General features: G+C 37.0%; 1 protein-coding gene across 1 annotated transcript; it reads right to left on the bottom strand.

Moving 5' to 3' along the window:
• Positions 1-5,532: 5,532 nt before the first annotated feature.
• LOC108434000 (extracellular calcium-sensing receptor-like) lies at positions 5,533-11,308 on the bottom strand. The gene is made up of 6 exons (XM_017708916.2): positions 11,079-11,308; positions 10,649-10,949; positions 9,672-10,448; positions 8,574-8,798; positions 6,558-6,681; positions 5,533-6,437 (listed from the first exon to the last, which is right to left on the bottom strand). The coding sequence occupies exons 1-6, from the start codon at positions 11,306-11,308 to the stop codon at positions 5,533-5,535; spliced, it is 2,562 nt and encodes an 853-aa protein (XP_017564405.2).
• Between the last annotated feature and the right edge of the window lie 1,270 nt (positions 11,309-12,578).

Below are 12,578 nucleotides of genomic sequence, written 5' to 3' on the forward strand. Positions count from 1 at the left end.
ACTTTTATCAGTGATCGCCACTTCACCGTCACTCCCACTTTTATCATTGAATGGGACCATCCACTTTTCTCATTGAATGGGACCGTCATTTTACCACTTCTTTTATTATCATACGGGACCGTCACATTACCACTACTTCCAAGGCACCCCCACTTTTTTCATCGAATGGGACCATCATTTCACTGCTACTTTTATCATCGGCTGGGACCATCACCTTACTACCAAATCCCCGGCAGTGTTAGAGGTGGCCTGGCGCTGCACTTGACACATTTATTAGTCACTTGCGTAGGGCATATTTCGTGGTAGTCTTCACACCATCTACCAAAGCTATGGTAAGAAGCCAAACGAGATACCAAGTGATTTGCGATGGGCTATACTTTTTTTGGGCTTAGTGTTTGGGAATTTAAGGAGATAATTATTTATTCTAACTCACTACAATCCTTAATAAGTTACATCACACAAGCATTGGAGGCTGTAACTTTTTTACTAAGTAAGTAGTAACCCATCACAGATGGATTTCTCTAGCATATCTAAAATCTGTGTGTTGTGTTAGCTTTGATATTTTGTTTTTTTTTTAGAGAGAATATTTGTTGATGTGGCAACTTACATTTAGTTGTGATGCTTGTTCAGTTGATGGGGGTATATGTTTCATTTTCATCATGTTTAATTTGACTCATTGGTGAGCTGTCCAGCACTGTACTGTTTTTTTCAAAACTGCTTCTCCTTTTTCAGGTACATTTGTTTTGTCTTGTTTACAGAACTGCTCTGCCACCTAAGAAGTTTTTGTAGATTGGTGTGGGGGTACCAAAGTCAGAAGCCTTATTAGCATATGACCACTGCTTGAATTTTCCAACTGAAAATGAAGTGAGAGATGTAAAGGCATGGAAAAAATTATGATAACTAGGAAAAGACATTGTACATTGTACATGAAAAGACATTGTTTGAATTTGCATTATAGTTCTTATAACAATAAATATTAAATGAAATAGTAAATATTTAGTATATACAACTATATTAACCAATTGACAAGTGAATGAATCCAAAGCATGTAAATTCAAACAAGAATAAATAATGTAAAAAAGTAAAACAAGATAGATAGAATTCACACGATTTAAGTAATCATTATGTAATTGACATTAAAAAGCATTATTTAGTACAAATGTTAAATAATTTGTAAACAATGTTTATTTCTTAATAGTCTTGAAGTTCATGGTTTACTGATGTTAAGAAATGTAGTAATTAATCCCACTTTAATGGATAGAATTACCAAAAATTACAGCAAAAAGTAGCAAAGGAAGAAAGAAAGAAGGAAATTACATACAAAAAACTTGGACTTTCAATACGTAAGACAGAAATCACAAGCATCTAGAAGATGCAACGTTCATAACATTAAAATTTAATCTTGCAATTTCCAAAATTAAGTTGAACTGCTTTCCCTATTATTTCCACATATGTTGTAAATTTGCCCTTTACTATTATTTAAACACAAATTACCCACTGATTTGAAAAAAAGGCTACAAAACATAAAATCAATACAATGTTTAATTATCACAGTAACAAAACTACATATACATATTTTGGTAATCTAAGTTACCTTATCAGACCCCATTATCAGCAATAAAGAATAATTAGATAGAATAATTGTAATAACCTAAATCACCATCAGAATAAAGGGGTAAGAATTAGTTGTTAAATCTGTACTGATTTAACATTACACACACACGTGAAACGTTATACACAGATACTACACTATACTAATGGTATGTAAATGCTCAGTAGGACTGCTACACTGATCAGACAAATTGCTCGAACATCAGCGAATGCACTCTGGTAAAAGTGATGGTGTCTAACAACACTGCAAGTGAAATGAGGGTGGGAAATAAAGTGCCAGTGCAGCGATGGTCACTAATAAAAGTGGCAGTACAGTCCTGGTGAAACCACAGTGCAGTGCTTGTCACTAATGAAAGTGGTGGTGCAATGATGGTGAAGTTCTGAGGAATTGTGCTACCTTATCAAAACATCCTACCATACCATAAATGTATAGGTAATTTCTAATGTTAGGATATTTTGATAGCTGAAATCAGCTTGTCAGGGCGTTATAGTTATATCTCAATTATGTTGTGTTATCTAGAGAGAATTTATATTGGGAATTGAGTAAAAACATGTGTCTGTAGTTCCAGTGTTGCCTGGCATTGTTTTGTGTTCATTCTGGACCTGATTTGTCAAATGGAACGTGAATTTGAAGGGTAACTGAATCAGAACAAAAAATGGTGCTAATTAAAGTGGTGAAGTGGCAGTCACTGATAAAAATTACTGTAAAGTGAAATGAACTGACAGTGCACTGCCGGACGCTGATAAAAATGGCGGTGGAGTGGCGGTCACTGATTGAAATGACGTTGAAGTGGTGGTGAAGTGGCAGTGGAGTGACAGTGCAGTGCTGGTCACTGTTAAAAGTGATAGTGGTGGTGAAGTTGAATTGACAGTAGATTGGTCGTGAAGTGGCAGTGATGGCAGTGCAGTTGTACAGTTAACACCTGAACTCTGAAGTTAACTGTTCAGCCAAACCTGTTCTAAACTCAGACTAAACTACTGTTAAGCTAATGATAGAGGAATACCCAAATAAGTCTAATAAAGCGGAACATGCAGCACTAAAGCTAGTGGGCAGAACCCTAGGAGCTGGGAATGCTATTGGCTCAAGGACACCACAGCTTTCATAAATGAAGCCATCAACATTGGAGAAGATGTACACTCAGTAGCAGAGCCAGTGGATTATTCCTAAGGGTCCCTAGGGCCATACACCTTGCTGGCATCAGTGACACAGTGGACAGTAGAAAGAGTGGAACTGTGACTGGTTGGTCATGGACCAGGAGTTTCATCCAGTAGAAAGAGTCTTTTTTTCAATCTGCATGGCTGGAAAAGCCATTCTCCAAAGCGGGACTGGGAATGAATGGGACACTCCTTTGTAGAAAGGCTGTCAGATATGGTGTACTGGGTGCACACCAGAGCCTGGTGCAACATTATGTTGCATTGAGGCCTTCCTTGGGCCCTCCAAAGTGATGCCCCACAGCATCCAAACCACACTTTCCTCCACTCTACACACATAAAAATATTTAAATTATTGTTTAAAATATTTAAACATTTAATGAAATTTGTTATTCTCAATTCTTAAAATTGATTTCATTTCAGGACATCATAGTATTTTAGAACCACCAGATCGTTGGTGCACAACACCTAACTCAAATACAACCTGACAGCACATGTATAAGTGATTAATTGGATTTTCATGAAAAGTTCCTGTAACATTTCTACATTTTTGTCATGCATTCTTACTTGATTTCAAGTGATTATATATATATAAATATATGTATACACACACACCCATACACACACACCCACACACACAGAGCAAAGCAAAGTGAGTCCGTGTTTTTTCATTCATATTTTTATTCTATACTAGAACATTAGGTTACACTGAGACATACTGGGCATGAAATGTTTCTGAGGGGGTTTGACTTTTGTGGAAAGGACAAAATGGCTCTTCTAAACATTTGGGTTGTGACACCTGACAGAACCTGGCTTTACTGCATATATATATATATATATATATATATATATATATATATATATATATATATATATATATTCATTATTATGCACAGAATCAGTTCAGTATGACACTAGTAGGGTTTCCATTGAGCTGTCAAATGAAATTCAAAGAAATTTTTAAAATATTACAAAAAATAAATAAGGCTGTCTGTTTATGTCAACTCTGTATAACCCAACACTTCTGATAGCCATTTCTGCTTTGTAAGAGGTGACTAATTCCATGTTAATGCTCATGGATTTAGAATAAGTTCTCCTCAGTATGGTCAAGGCCAATTCCTTGTCCACTAGCTATGGTTTAACTTTTTTTTGTAAAGTTATTTCGAAAGTCATTAACAAACTATCTTTTGGAAGTTGGTAGATTCTCAACACTGTAAAGGTTAGTGTTAATACCAAGTTTTGTTTTAGGATCAGAGTAATGGTTAAGTTTACATTTAGAGTGAGGTTAAGATAAAGGTAAGAGTATTAGATAGTTGGTAGACTTAAAGTTAAATGCAACACAAATATTTATGAAATGTTCATTTATGAAATTTACAGTGAGCTATTCAAACAGTTTTACCCTAACAAACCCCAGCCCCTTGTCACATATGATTCTTCTGAGACAAGTGAGCCATGACAACTGCTTCGAAGGTAATGTTATCGGAAAGTTCAGCACACTCAGAAAAAGAAAAAAAAAACCTAACTGCCAATTCAGTTACATCAGAGGTTCTGTGCTGAAGTCACATCTTTCACATCTTGCATATCCATGTCTTTAAAAGTGTGAATGGATGGAGGAGTGTTCACAGTTCTCTGGCTGTATATTGCTGCATTTCACTTAATCACCCAGCAGTGATTCAATATTATGCCCATAAAGTAATTGTTTTCTGAATTAAGTGTGGAAGAATTTGTTTGACGTGCATAGCTATTATTAAAAAATGGGAAAATCTGTTTAATTTGGTGCCTTTCGCCAAATGACAGCTCGGATAGGCTCCGGCATCCCGCCCCCCCCACCCACAACCCTGTGATACAGAATGAGAAGGGGCTTAGAAGATGTGTATGTGTGTGTGTTTCTGTGTGTGTGTGTGTGTGTGCTTAATTAGGCATCATAGAATAGCAAAGTATCATATCAGCACTGTAATAGGCTTCAGCATCCCCTGGGACCCAGTGGGATAGATAATGAATGACTAAAGACATAATTTTATGAGTGGTGAAGATGAAAAGTTTACTTACTACTTCTGGCATCTGTAGCAGACTGCGCAATTGTAAAGGGTGGGGCTCAGGAGCATTTTCTAAAAGCAATAAAATGTCATTCTCTGGTTCATTTTCTACTCCAAAACTACAATAGAAATACCCATGGGCTTAAGATTAAATATTCTAAATGCAAAAAGTAACAGGATATTTGGGTGTATCCAGGTTTCAGCTCTCTGTAGAAAAGTACAGCCATTTCTTTTGGAACTGACATTAATGCAATGTCATTCAGCATTTTAACACACTGGAGGAGAGTCCAAACTGTCAATTCTGCTTTGTCAGCAGAATCATGCTCAGAGATTTGGAGAAAGGAAGAGCCACCCTATGCACCAAGCCTTGATTTAATAGAGCCTCCCATTACTTGTTTAATATTGCAAGTAAGAAGCAATAAATTCTCAAAATGATCATAAGGATTCGAGGGATGTGTTAAATGTGTATAAATGTGTTAAAACCCAATGTTATGAAAAGCACATTATAATGTGACATTATATATCATGATCTAATATTATTATAGTGGAATATGTGAAAAGCTTTCTTATGCAAATTTACATATTAAAATATAACATAGTTTAATTGAAAATATATATTGGTGAATCCTTCTACATTATGTACATATAAACCTAACCATAAATCAGCACATCTTATATTATGTGATACATTATAGTGCTATGTTTACAATTTGTGTTAGGGTTTCAAAAAAGCCTAGGAGGGTCCTTTACCCATAAGGTGTTTCTTGGTATTCTGCTCTGGTCTAAACATGATTATGAAACATTTGGGAGCAAAAATACAAATAACCAACCCAAAGCTTGAGGCCAGAATTGCAAATATCTCTACAGCTACAGTGAATTTTCCAGGAGAGCTGACATAAGCTGGGATAAATGTAACCCACACTGCACAGAATATGAGAATACTGAATGTGATGAACTTGGCTTCATTAAAGTTATCAGGCAGCTTCCGAGCTAGAAAAGCCAAAATAAAACACAAAAGAGCCAGAAATCCTATATAACCCAGCACAGCCCAGAAACCTATAGCTGAACCTAATCCACATTCTAAAATAATTCTTTCCTTGTAGTGCTTTAAATTTTTGAAGGGGAGAGGAGGTGAAATTGTCAACCAAAGAACACAAATAAGGACCTGTATGAGAGTGAAAGCAAGAACACTGAGTCTCTGCTGTGGAGGCCCAAACCATTTCATGACATTACTGCCTGGAAGTGTAGCTCTGAAGGCCATTAACACCACTATTGTTTTCCCCAGAACACAGGAGATGCAGAGGACGAAGGTGATCCCAAACGCTGTGTGACGCAGCATACAGGACCACTCAGAGGGCTGACCGATGAAAGTAAGAGAGCAGAGGAAACACAGAATCAGTGAGAAGAGCAGCAGGAAGCTCAGCTCTGAGTTGTTGGCTCGGACAATGGGAGAAGTTCTGTGTTTATAAAAGACAGCAGCAACGCACACAGCTATGAAGGCCCCAGCGAGAGAGAATGCTGTCAGAATGATGCTCAGCGTGTCGTCCCAGGACAAGAACTCCACAGGTTTGGGGAGACAGCTGTCACGCTGGGTGTTGGGCCAGAACTCAGAAGGGCAGTGCACACAGTTCAACGAGTCTAAGAGATTAGAGGAGTATAATTAGACCCTTATTTTGGAAAGAACAACAGGGGAAAAAAAAACAACAAAAAATAACTTTGTACCCATCAAAACTGCTTACTGTACTGATGATACACAACCTGTTTTATTGCTGATTTCTCCTTCTGCACATGGTATACAGTCATAGCAGCAGACTGGCTTTCCTTTCTGTACAGCCTTCCTGGTTCCTGGAGGACAGCTCTCACTGCACACAGATTTTGGCACCTGAAACACATTAGAAAAATGTAAATCAAAAAATAAAACCACATCACAATGCTATACGTGAATGAATGTATTTTTTTTCACTCCACACTCCTAAAAAATGGTTCTTTAAGGATTCTTTCATTTGCATGCATGAAAAGTTCTTTGCATTGTGAAAGCGTAAGATTGATGTAGATTGTGTTGTATGTATGTTTTTGAAAAGGCTTTATATAATACCAAAAAGGCTTCTTCTCTTGTTAAGATCTCAACCTTTTAACAGTAGAAAAAGCCATTTTGGTGCTTTGTACAAACCTTTATAAAAAGGTTCCATGTAGAATCATGTACAAGACATTCTTCCACCAGTCTGAATAACCCTTTTGTCTTTAAGCAAGGAGCTATTTCTTTGAGTCTCTATGGTTCTGAATAGGGTCATTGTCTTTACTGAAGAATTCTTGAGTAGTCAACTTTGTCAAGACTGTTTCTCAATGTTGACACACATTATTTGGTCTAATGAAAACTGATAAAAACATCACATATATTCAACAGTTAAAATAAAGTATACATAAGTAGTGTGGCCACCCATTCATTTTCTGTATTTTTATAATAAGCACATATGTTTCTTTTCTCTAGTTTGGTCACAGCCAAATCACTTTCAGTATGAATGTGCTATCTTTATTTGGAAACCCCCAATTAATTATGTATATATGTTTAATGCTTCAACAAACTATTTTTTTGAAAGTCAGTTGATTCTCCACAGTTTTATGGTTAGTGTAAATATTAAGTTGAGGCTTAGGACCAGAGTGAGGGTTAGGTTTTCTGATGTGGTTCATTTTGGAGTTAGGGTTAGAACAAAGTTAATCATTGTAATGGGTAATCAGTAGAATGTAAGTCAAATGTAAAATAAGCCTCTATGAAGCATTTAAAGTGTGTATTTAAAAAAAAAAATACTAACCAAGGCACATCCTACCTTCACTGAATCATTAATTAGATTAAACTGAAGAACTTGAATGTTTGGCAAAAAGAACTGTACTTGACAGGTTAACTAACTCTGCAATGATATTTGAATGAATTTTACCTGTCGTTCCATATTAATATACATGTCCATGTTTTACTAGTTTGTCTATTTTAGCTGTTATTTTCATCAGATGAATACAAAACAATTTTAACTTCAGGTTAACGCATATCTTCATATTAAAATTTCAGTTTTCGGGTGTTTTACAGTTATTCATCACATTAAACATACTTGTGTTTTATTTTGTAATTTATGGCTTTACCCTGTATGACTAATACAGTCCTTTAGCTATAATAACATCAATGTCATCAGTTGCATTGATTGCATAAAGCTAAATTATTTGTGTTTGAGGAATGTATTTTGACAAGTAATACACACAACAGCAATAAAACCCTCTGTGATACTGATTACATTATAGTCTATTATATTATAGTTTGATATATAAGGGGTACCCCAGAGTTCTTTGATGCCAGTATTCATGTATTTCTGTCATTAGCTAAGTGTTTATGTTAAGCACAGAATTAATGTAATTAGTTATTATTGTGTGTCGATTCATGTTTTTTTTTTCTTTTGAATTAGTGGCACTCTATCTTTCCATTAAGAAAATTATTAAATAATTCAGTAATCACATATGTAAATTTTAGTTGCAATTACTGTTAATAGTACAGTGAATACATGTGTTCCATCCGCTGAAAACTAATTATGGAAGTACAAACCTAACCTTAAATCTATATTGTAAGCATTGACATTTTGATTTCATGAACTTTATGAAGGTTACATATTTAAAACATTTTCATAGTGACTTTTAGCAGTAATTAAGTTCCATTGAGTGCAATAATTAAATGAGTTCTGCTAAATGATCGAGGTTTCTAGTCAAAAGAGTACTGTCAGTTTCGGACCGTACCTCTGTCTTTCCTCCCATCCAGCTGATAGCTCTGCTCATACTGAACTCCTGGCCTCTTGGTTTGAACGAGTAATAATGGCCCACGGTCACAAAGTCAAAACCACCATCCTTCTTATCCTGCCAGTTTATGAGCTCGTAGACGGCCACAGGATCACCTTTAGAATCAAACGAGACTTGAAAACCATTCTTGGTAGTGAAGTTCACTCTCTTGAGCTGGTCGAGTATCTGCAGTAAAACATATAATTTGACAAACTGTGACTGTGAATTGTTGTTCGAACGGTATTAATTTATTTTTAATCAACATTCACATGATAATTCATTATACATGAATATATAAACCGTTATAACAGGTTGCCATATATAAGATGGCAAAGGCAAAATAGACACGCCTGTTTAATTTATTGTTCAATTCTTAATTTATTTAGCAATAGCCTATGATAATTCTATTTGATTCTATGTTTTTTTTTTTTTTTGGAATGATTTTGTGTCATGTTGCGCGTGAGAAGTGCAGTCCAATGCAATGGCTTCACAGACGCTGAAATAGTTTTTAGGTACTTGATTTTCAATTTTTTAAATTGAAAAATGCATTTTAGTTATCATAGTTTTCTGTCTTCTGTGTTAAAATGATTGTAAATATGTCAAAATATTTTTTAAAATGAATCTTGTACCATCATTATTGTCGGTGGCATATCGATACATACAACGTCGTTAATAGGGGAAAAAGCAAAAAAAACAACAAAAAAAAACAAACAAAAAATATTTTAAATTACTTCTAACAGAGATATCTCGGAGGAAGAAATTTTAACTCACAAGTCTTTGGTAAACGAAATCTGTTTTTACAGTTCTGATTAATTTGCCTAAAACATTACGGGTTAAACAAATAAGGTTTAACAAAAAGCCTGTGATTCTGGTGTCACTCGTGGCACAATAAGTGACGTTAAAATTGACATTGCCCACTGTTTGCCAGCATAATGGAAGAATAGCCCAAATATCGTAGTTGAAATAGATAATATTAACATTTATAACACATGCAATTAAATCATTCTTATTCATGTTACTAAGCAAGGTATGGGGTGTTTTAAAAGCAACATTTTATACCTGCCATGGCGCAAATTTTGCGCTCTTGTCGCACTGCGTGTCATTGCAGATAACACCGTGGATGGCATGCGCTATGGCATACGTAGCTTTATACACCAGGTTAGTGATGCGCAGCTGCGACGTGTCTGTATACGGGTTCTGCAGCGCGCGGATATCCTCACTACCGTCACATTCCCGCGCGCCCCCTGAGGAGCCTTTTAGGCTACAGCTGAACGAGCTCTCCCAAAACTCCGTTAGCAGAGGAGATTTCAGTGCTTGTGCTGGAGAGAGATCCAGAAGAAACTCACGAAGACCTGGAATCACCGAGCGGGGGACCCCAAATCCTATCGCCCCAGCGCACATGTTAAAGCGCAGAAATTCTGGATGGGTGATCCACGCATCGCTGCCGATCCACTGAATGTGAGGCGGCGGCTGCCTTGTGAGCTCTTCTAAGAGAACTCTCGCCTCGCCTGAGGCAAGAAACGCTACTATTACCCGGGCTGTTGATCTCCGGATGACGTTCGCCACTCTCTCCAGTTTACTGCGCGGATCTGTTCTGTAAAACACCTCGGAGTACTCCACACAGATTCCCTCCTCCTGCGCAGCCTTTAGAAACGACGCCATTCCATAATTTCCATAATCTGTATCGCTGCGCACTGCCCCAATCCATGTCCAGCCGAAATACTTTACCATTTTTGCCAGTGCGGCCGCTTGGTAGTGGTCACTAGGAACAGTCCTGAGAAAAGCAGGATACTGACGCTTATCGCTCAGACATGCGCAGGTCGCGTAGTAACTCATCTGTTATTCGGTACAGAAAAGGGGAAAACATCATTTGTGAAGCGTGGTTGAACTCTAGCGATTATATGTTGATACGGTTATTTAACTACTTAACGTATAAAACAGAACATAACATAGTAAAATCGTTGAAATCATTGCTATAACAATCAATACTAAGATATATTTTTAATGCGCCACCATTTGATGTAGCTGAGATTCACCTGTGGAATTCCAAAAAGACCCAGTATTCTGGTCATGCTTATGGAGGGGGGGGAATTAGACTCTCCCACCACAGCAGGAACAGCGGCAGCTGCAGATTTTGAACAGGAATCAGTCTCATTGAGAAATGGTTCTATGCCGTTTGCAAACTGAAAAGCAACTTTAACAGACATCGCCACTGCAGCGCACGAGTCGTGGATCTGGTATCCTAACGTGATTCCCGGCAGGAGATCGGTCCTGTTGTTGATCTCTTGGATGGCGAACTCCATGGCACGAGCGAAGCGCAGTTGCCTGAAATCCATACTGTTTAGAAACATAAGATAGAAAAGACAAATTTAGAGGTTCTGTTGTTTTAGTTAGTATTTTGTTATAAAGTTACAATGTAGTTATTAAGATCACTTAATGTAATGTTCCCTACACTCACAGACAGACCTCCCAGAGCACTGTGGCTGTAGAGGCGGTCTAGTGTAGGTGTTCTGCTCTGATCTCAGGATGTAATGAATGGAGAAAAGCCCCCCAATTACAAAGTCTCCATTCATATAAAGACCAAGCATCTGAGGCTCGGACCACAGCCTGCAGCTGACCGGATCAGTTCTATTTGCTGTTGGTCCATTTATCCACAGGACAGATACAAATATCAGTAAAGCCGATGTGAGCTGCATGATATGCTCTGTAGCCAACCTCTCTGAATGCCAGGCAGACCGCATTTACGTAGTCACCTTGTTGTGATTCACTGTGGGTGTGAGCTCAGAATCAGGGGGCGTGGTTATGTGTTGAATAGTAAGTGTAGTGAAGGATATAGCTGTTTTTTTCTGTCTCTGGTGTTTTGAATGGTGTACGTGAGGCTGAACTGAGATAACTGCAGGCCCCGTCATTTCTAGGAAATATGTATTTCATCCATTTGCACAAAATATGGGTGTGCATTAGTAAGCCGCAATATAGGCTTTGAATTTTGTTCATTTTTCTTGTCAATATCTGTAATAAGTTCTGAGCCACTGTTTAACTCTTTATTATTGCCATAGTATTTCAGACTGAAGTTTGTCTTCACATAAAAAAGAATGAATTGCCTTTTCAAGTGAAAACTAAATAAATAAGTGTGAAGTTATGAGGTAAGCGATCATTGGCCATTGAGAATTATGATTTCTTCTTTTATAGAATTATGAAGTTCTGTGCCAAAGAAAAGTGTGGCTCCAGTGAGGTTATTTTTTGTTTGAGCTGATATTAAGAATAGGTCTGGGGAAATTATATCTAAAAAAAAAAAAATAGTGATCTATGAAGCATCTTTTAAGCATTTTCAGAATGCTGCCCAAATAATGTGTCACCCTGGTTTCCTCCCTATGATCAAAAGCATCACTCCCAAGACATAGGAGGCCCTTTCTTTTCTTATTATTCTTTATGCAAAGTTATTAGACAGCTCAGTCAAAACTATCTGCCAGTCCTTTTATATCAGGTGCTAATCAAGGTGCTGTAGAGGGGAGCAATTCCATGTCCTTAAAAAAAAGAGATGTTCATCAAGCACATATGTATGTAATGTTTGTCTGTACCCAGCTTTCCTCCCCAGTCTGATAAAGGTTGATTCCCATCTACTAGCTATGGGTTAACTTTGCTGGCATCACATTCAAAGTGGGCATATATTATAAAAATAAATAAATAACATTTTTTTCAGTTTCAACATTTGATTTGTTGTCTTTGTACCATTTTTAAAGACATATAGGGTTTAAAAGGTTTGCAATTTTTTTTAATTCATTTAATTTATTTATTTATTTTGTCGTTGTTTTGTACAGCATCCCAACTTTTTTTTTGAAATGGGGTTGTAGATCTCAGCTACTTGCAGTTACTCAAAAGGAATTTCACATTACAGTGAAATATGTGGAAGTTGAAAGAAAAAGGAAAATGTGACATGGAGTGAGGAGGCAAACGCACGTGCTGAGA

The sequence above is a fragment of the Pygocentrus nattereri genome, chromosome 7 (assembly GCF_015220715.1).
Source record: "Pygocentrus nattereri isolate fPygNat1 chromosome 7, fPygNat1.pri, whole genome shotgun sequence".
Taxonomy (NCBI): Eukaryota; Metazoa; Chordata; class Actinopteri; order Characiformes; family Serrasalmidae; genus Pygocentrus; species Pygocentrus nattereri.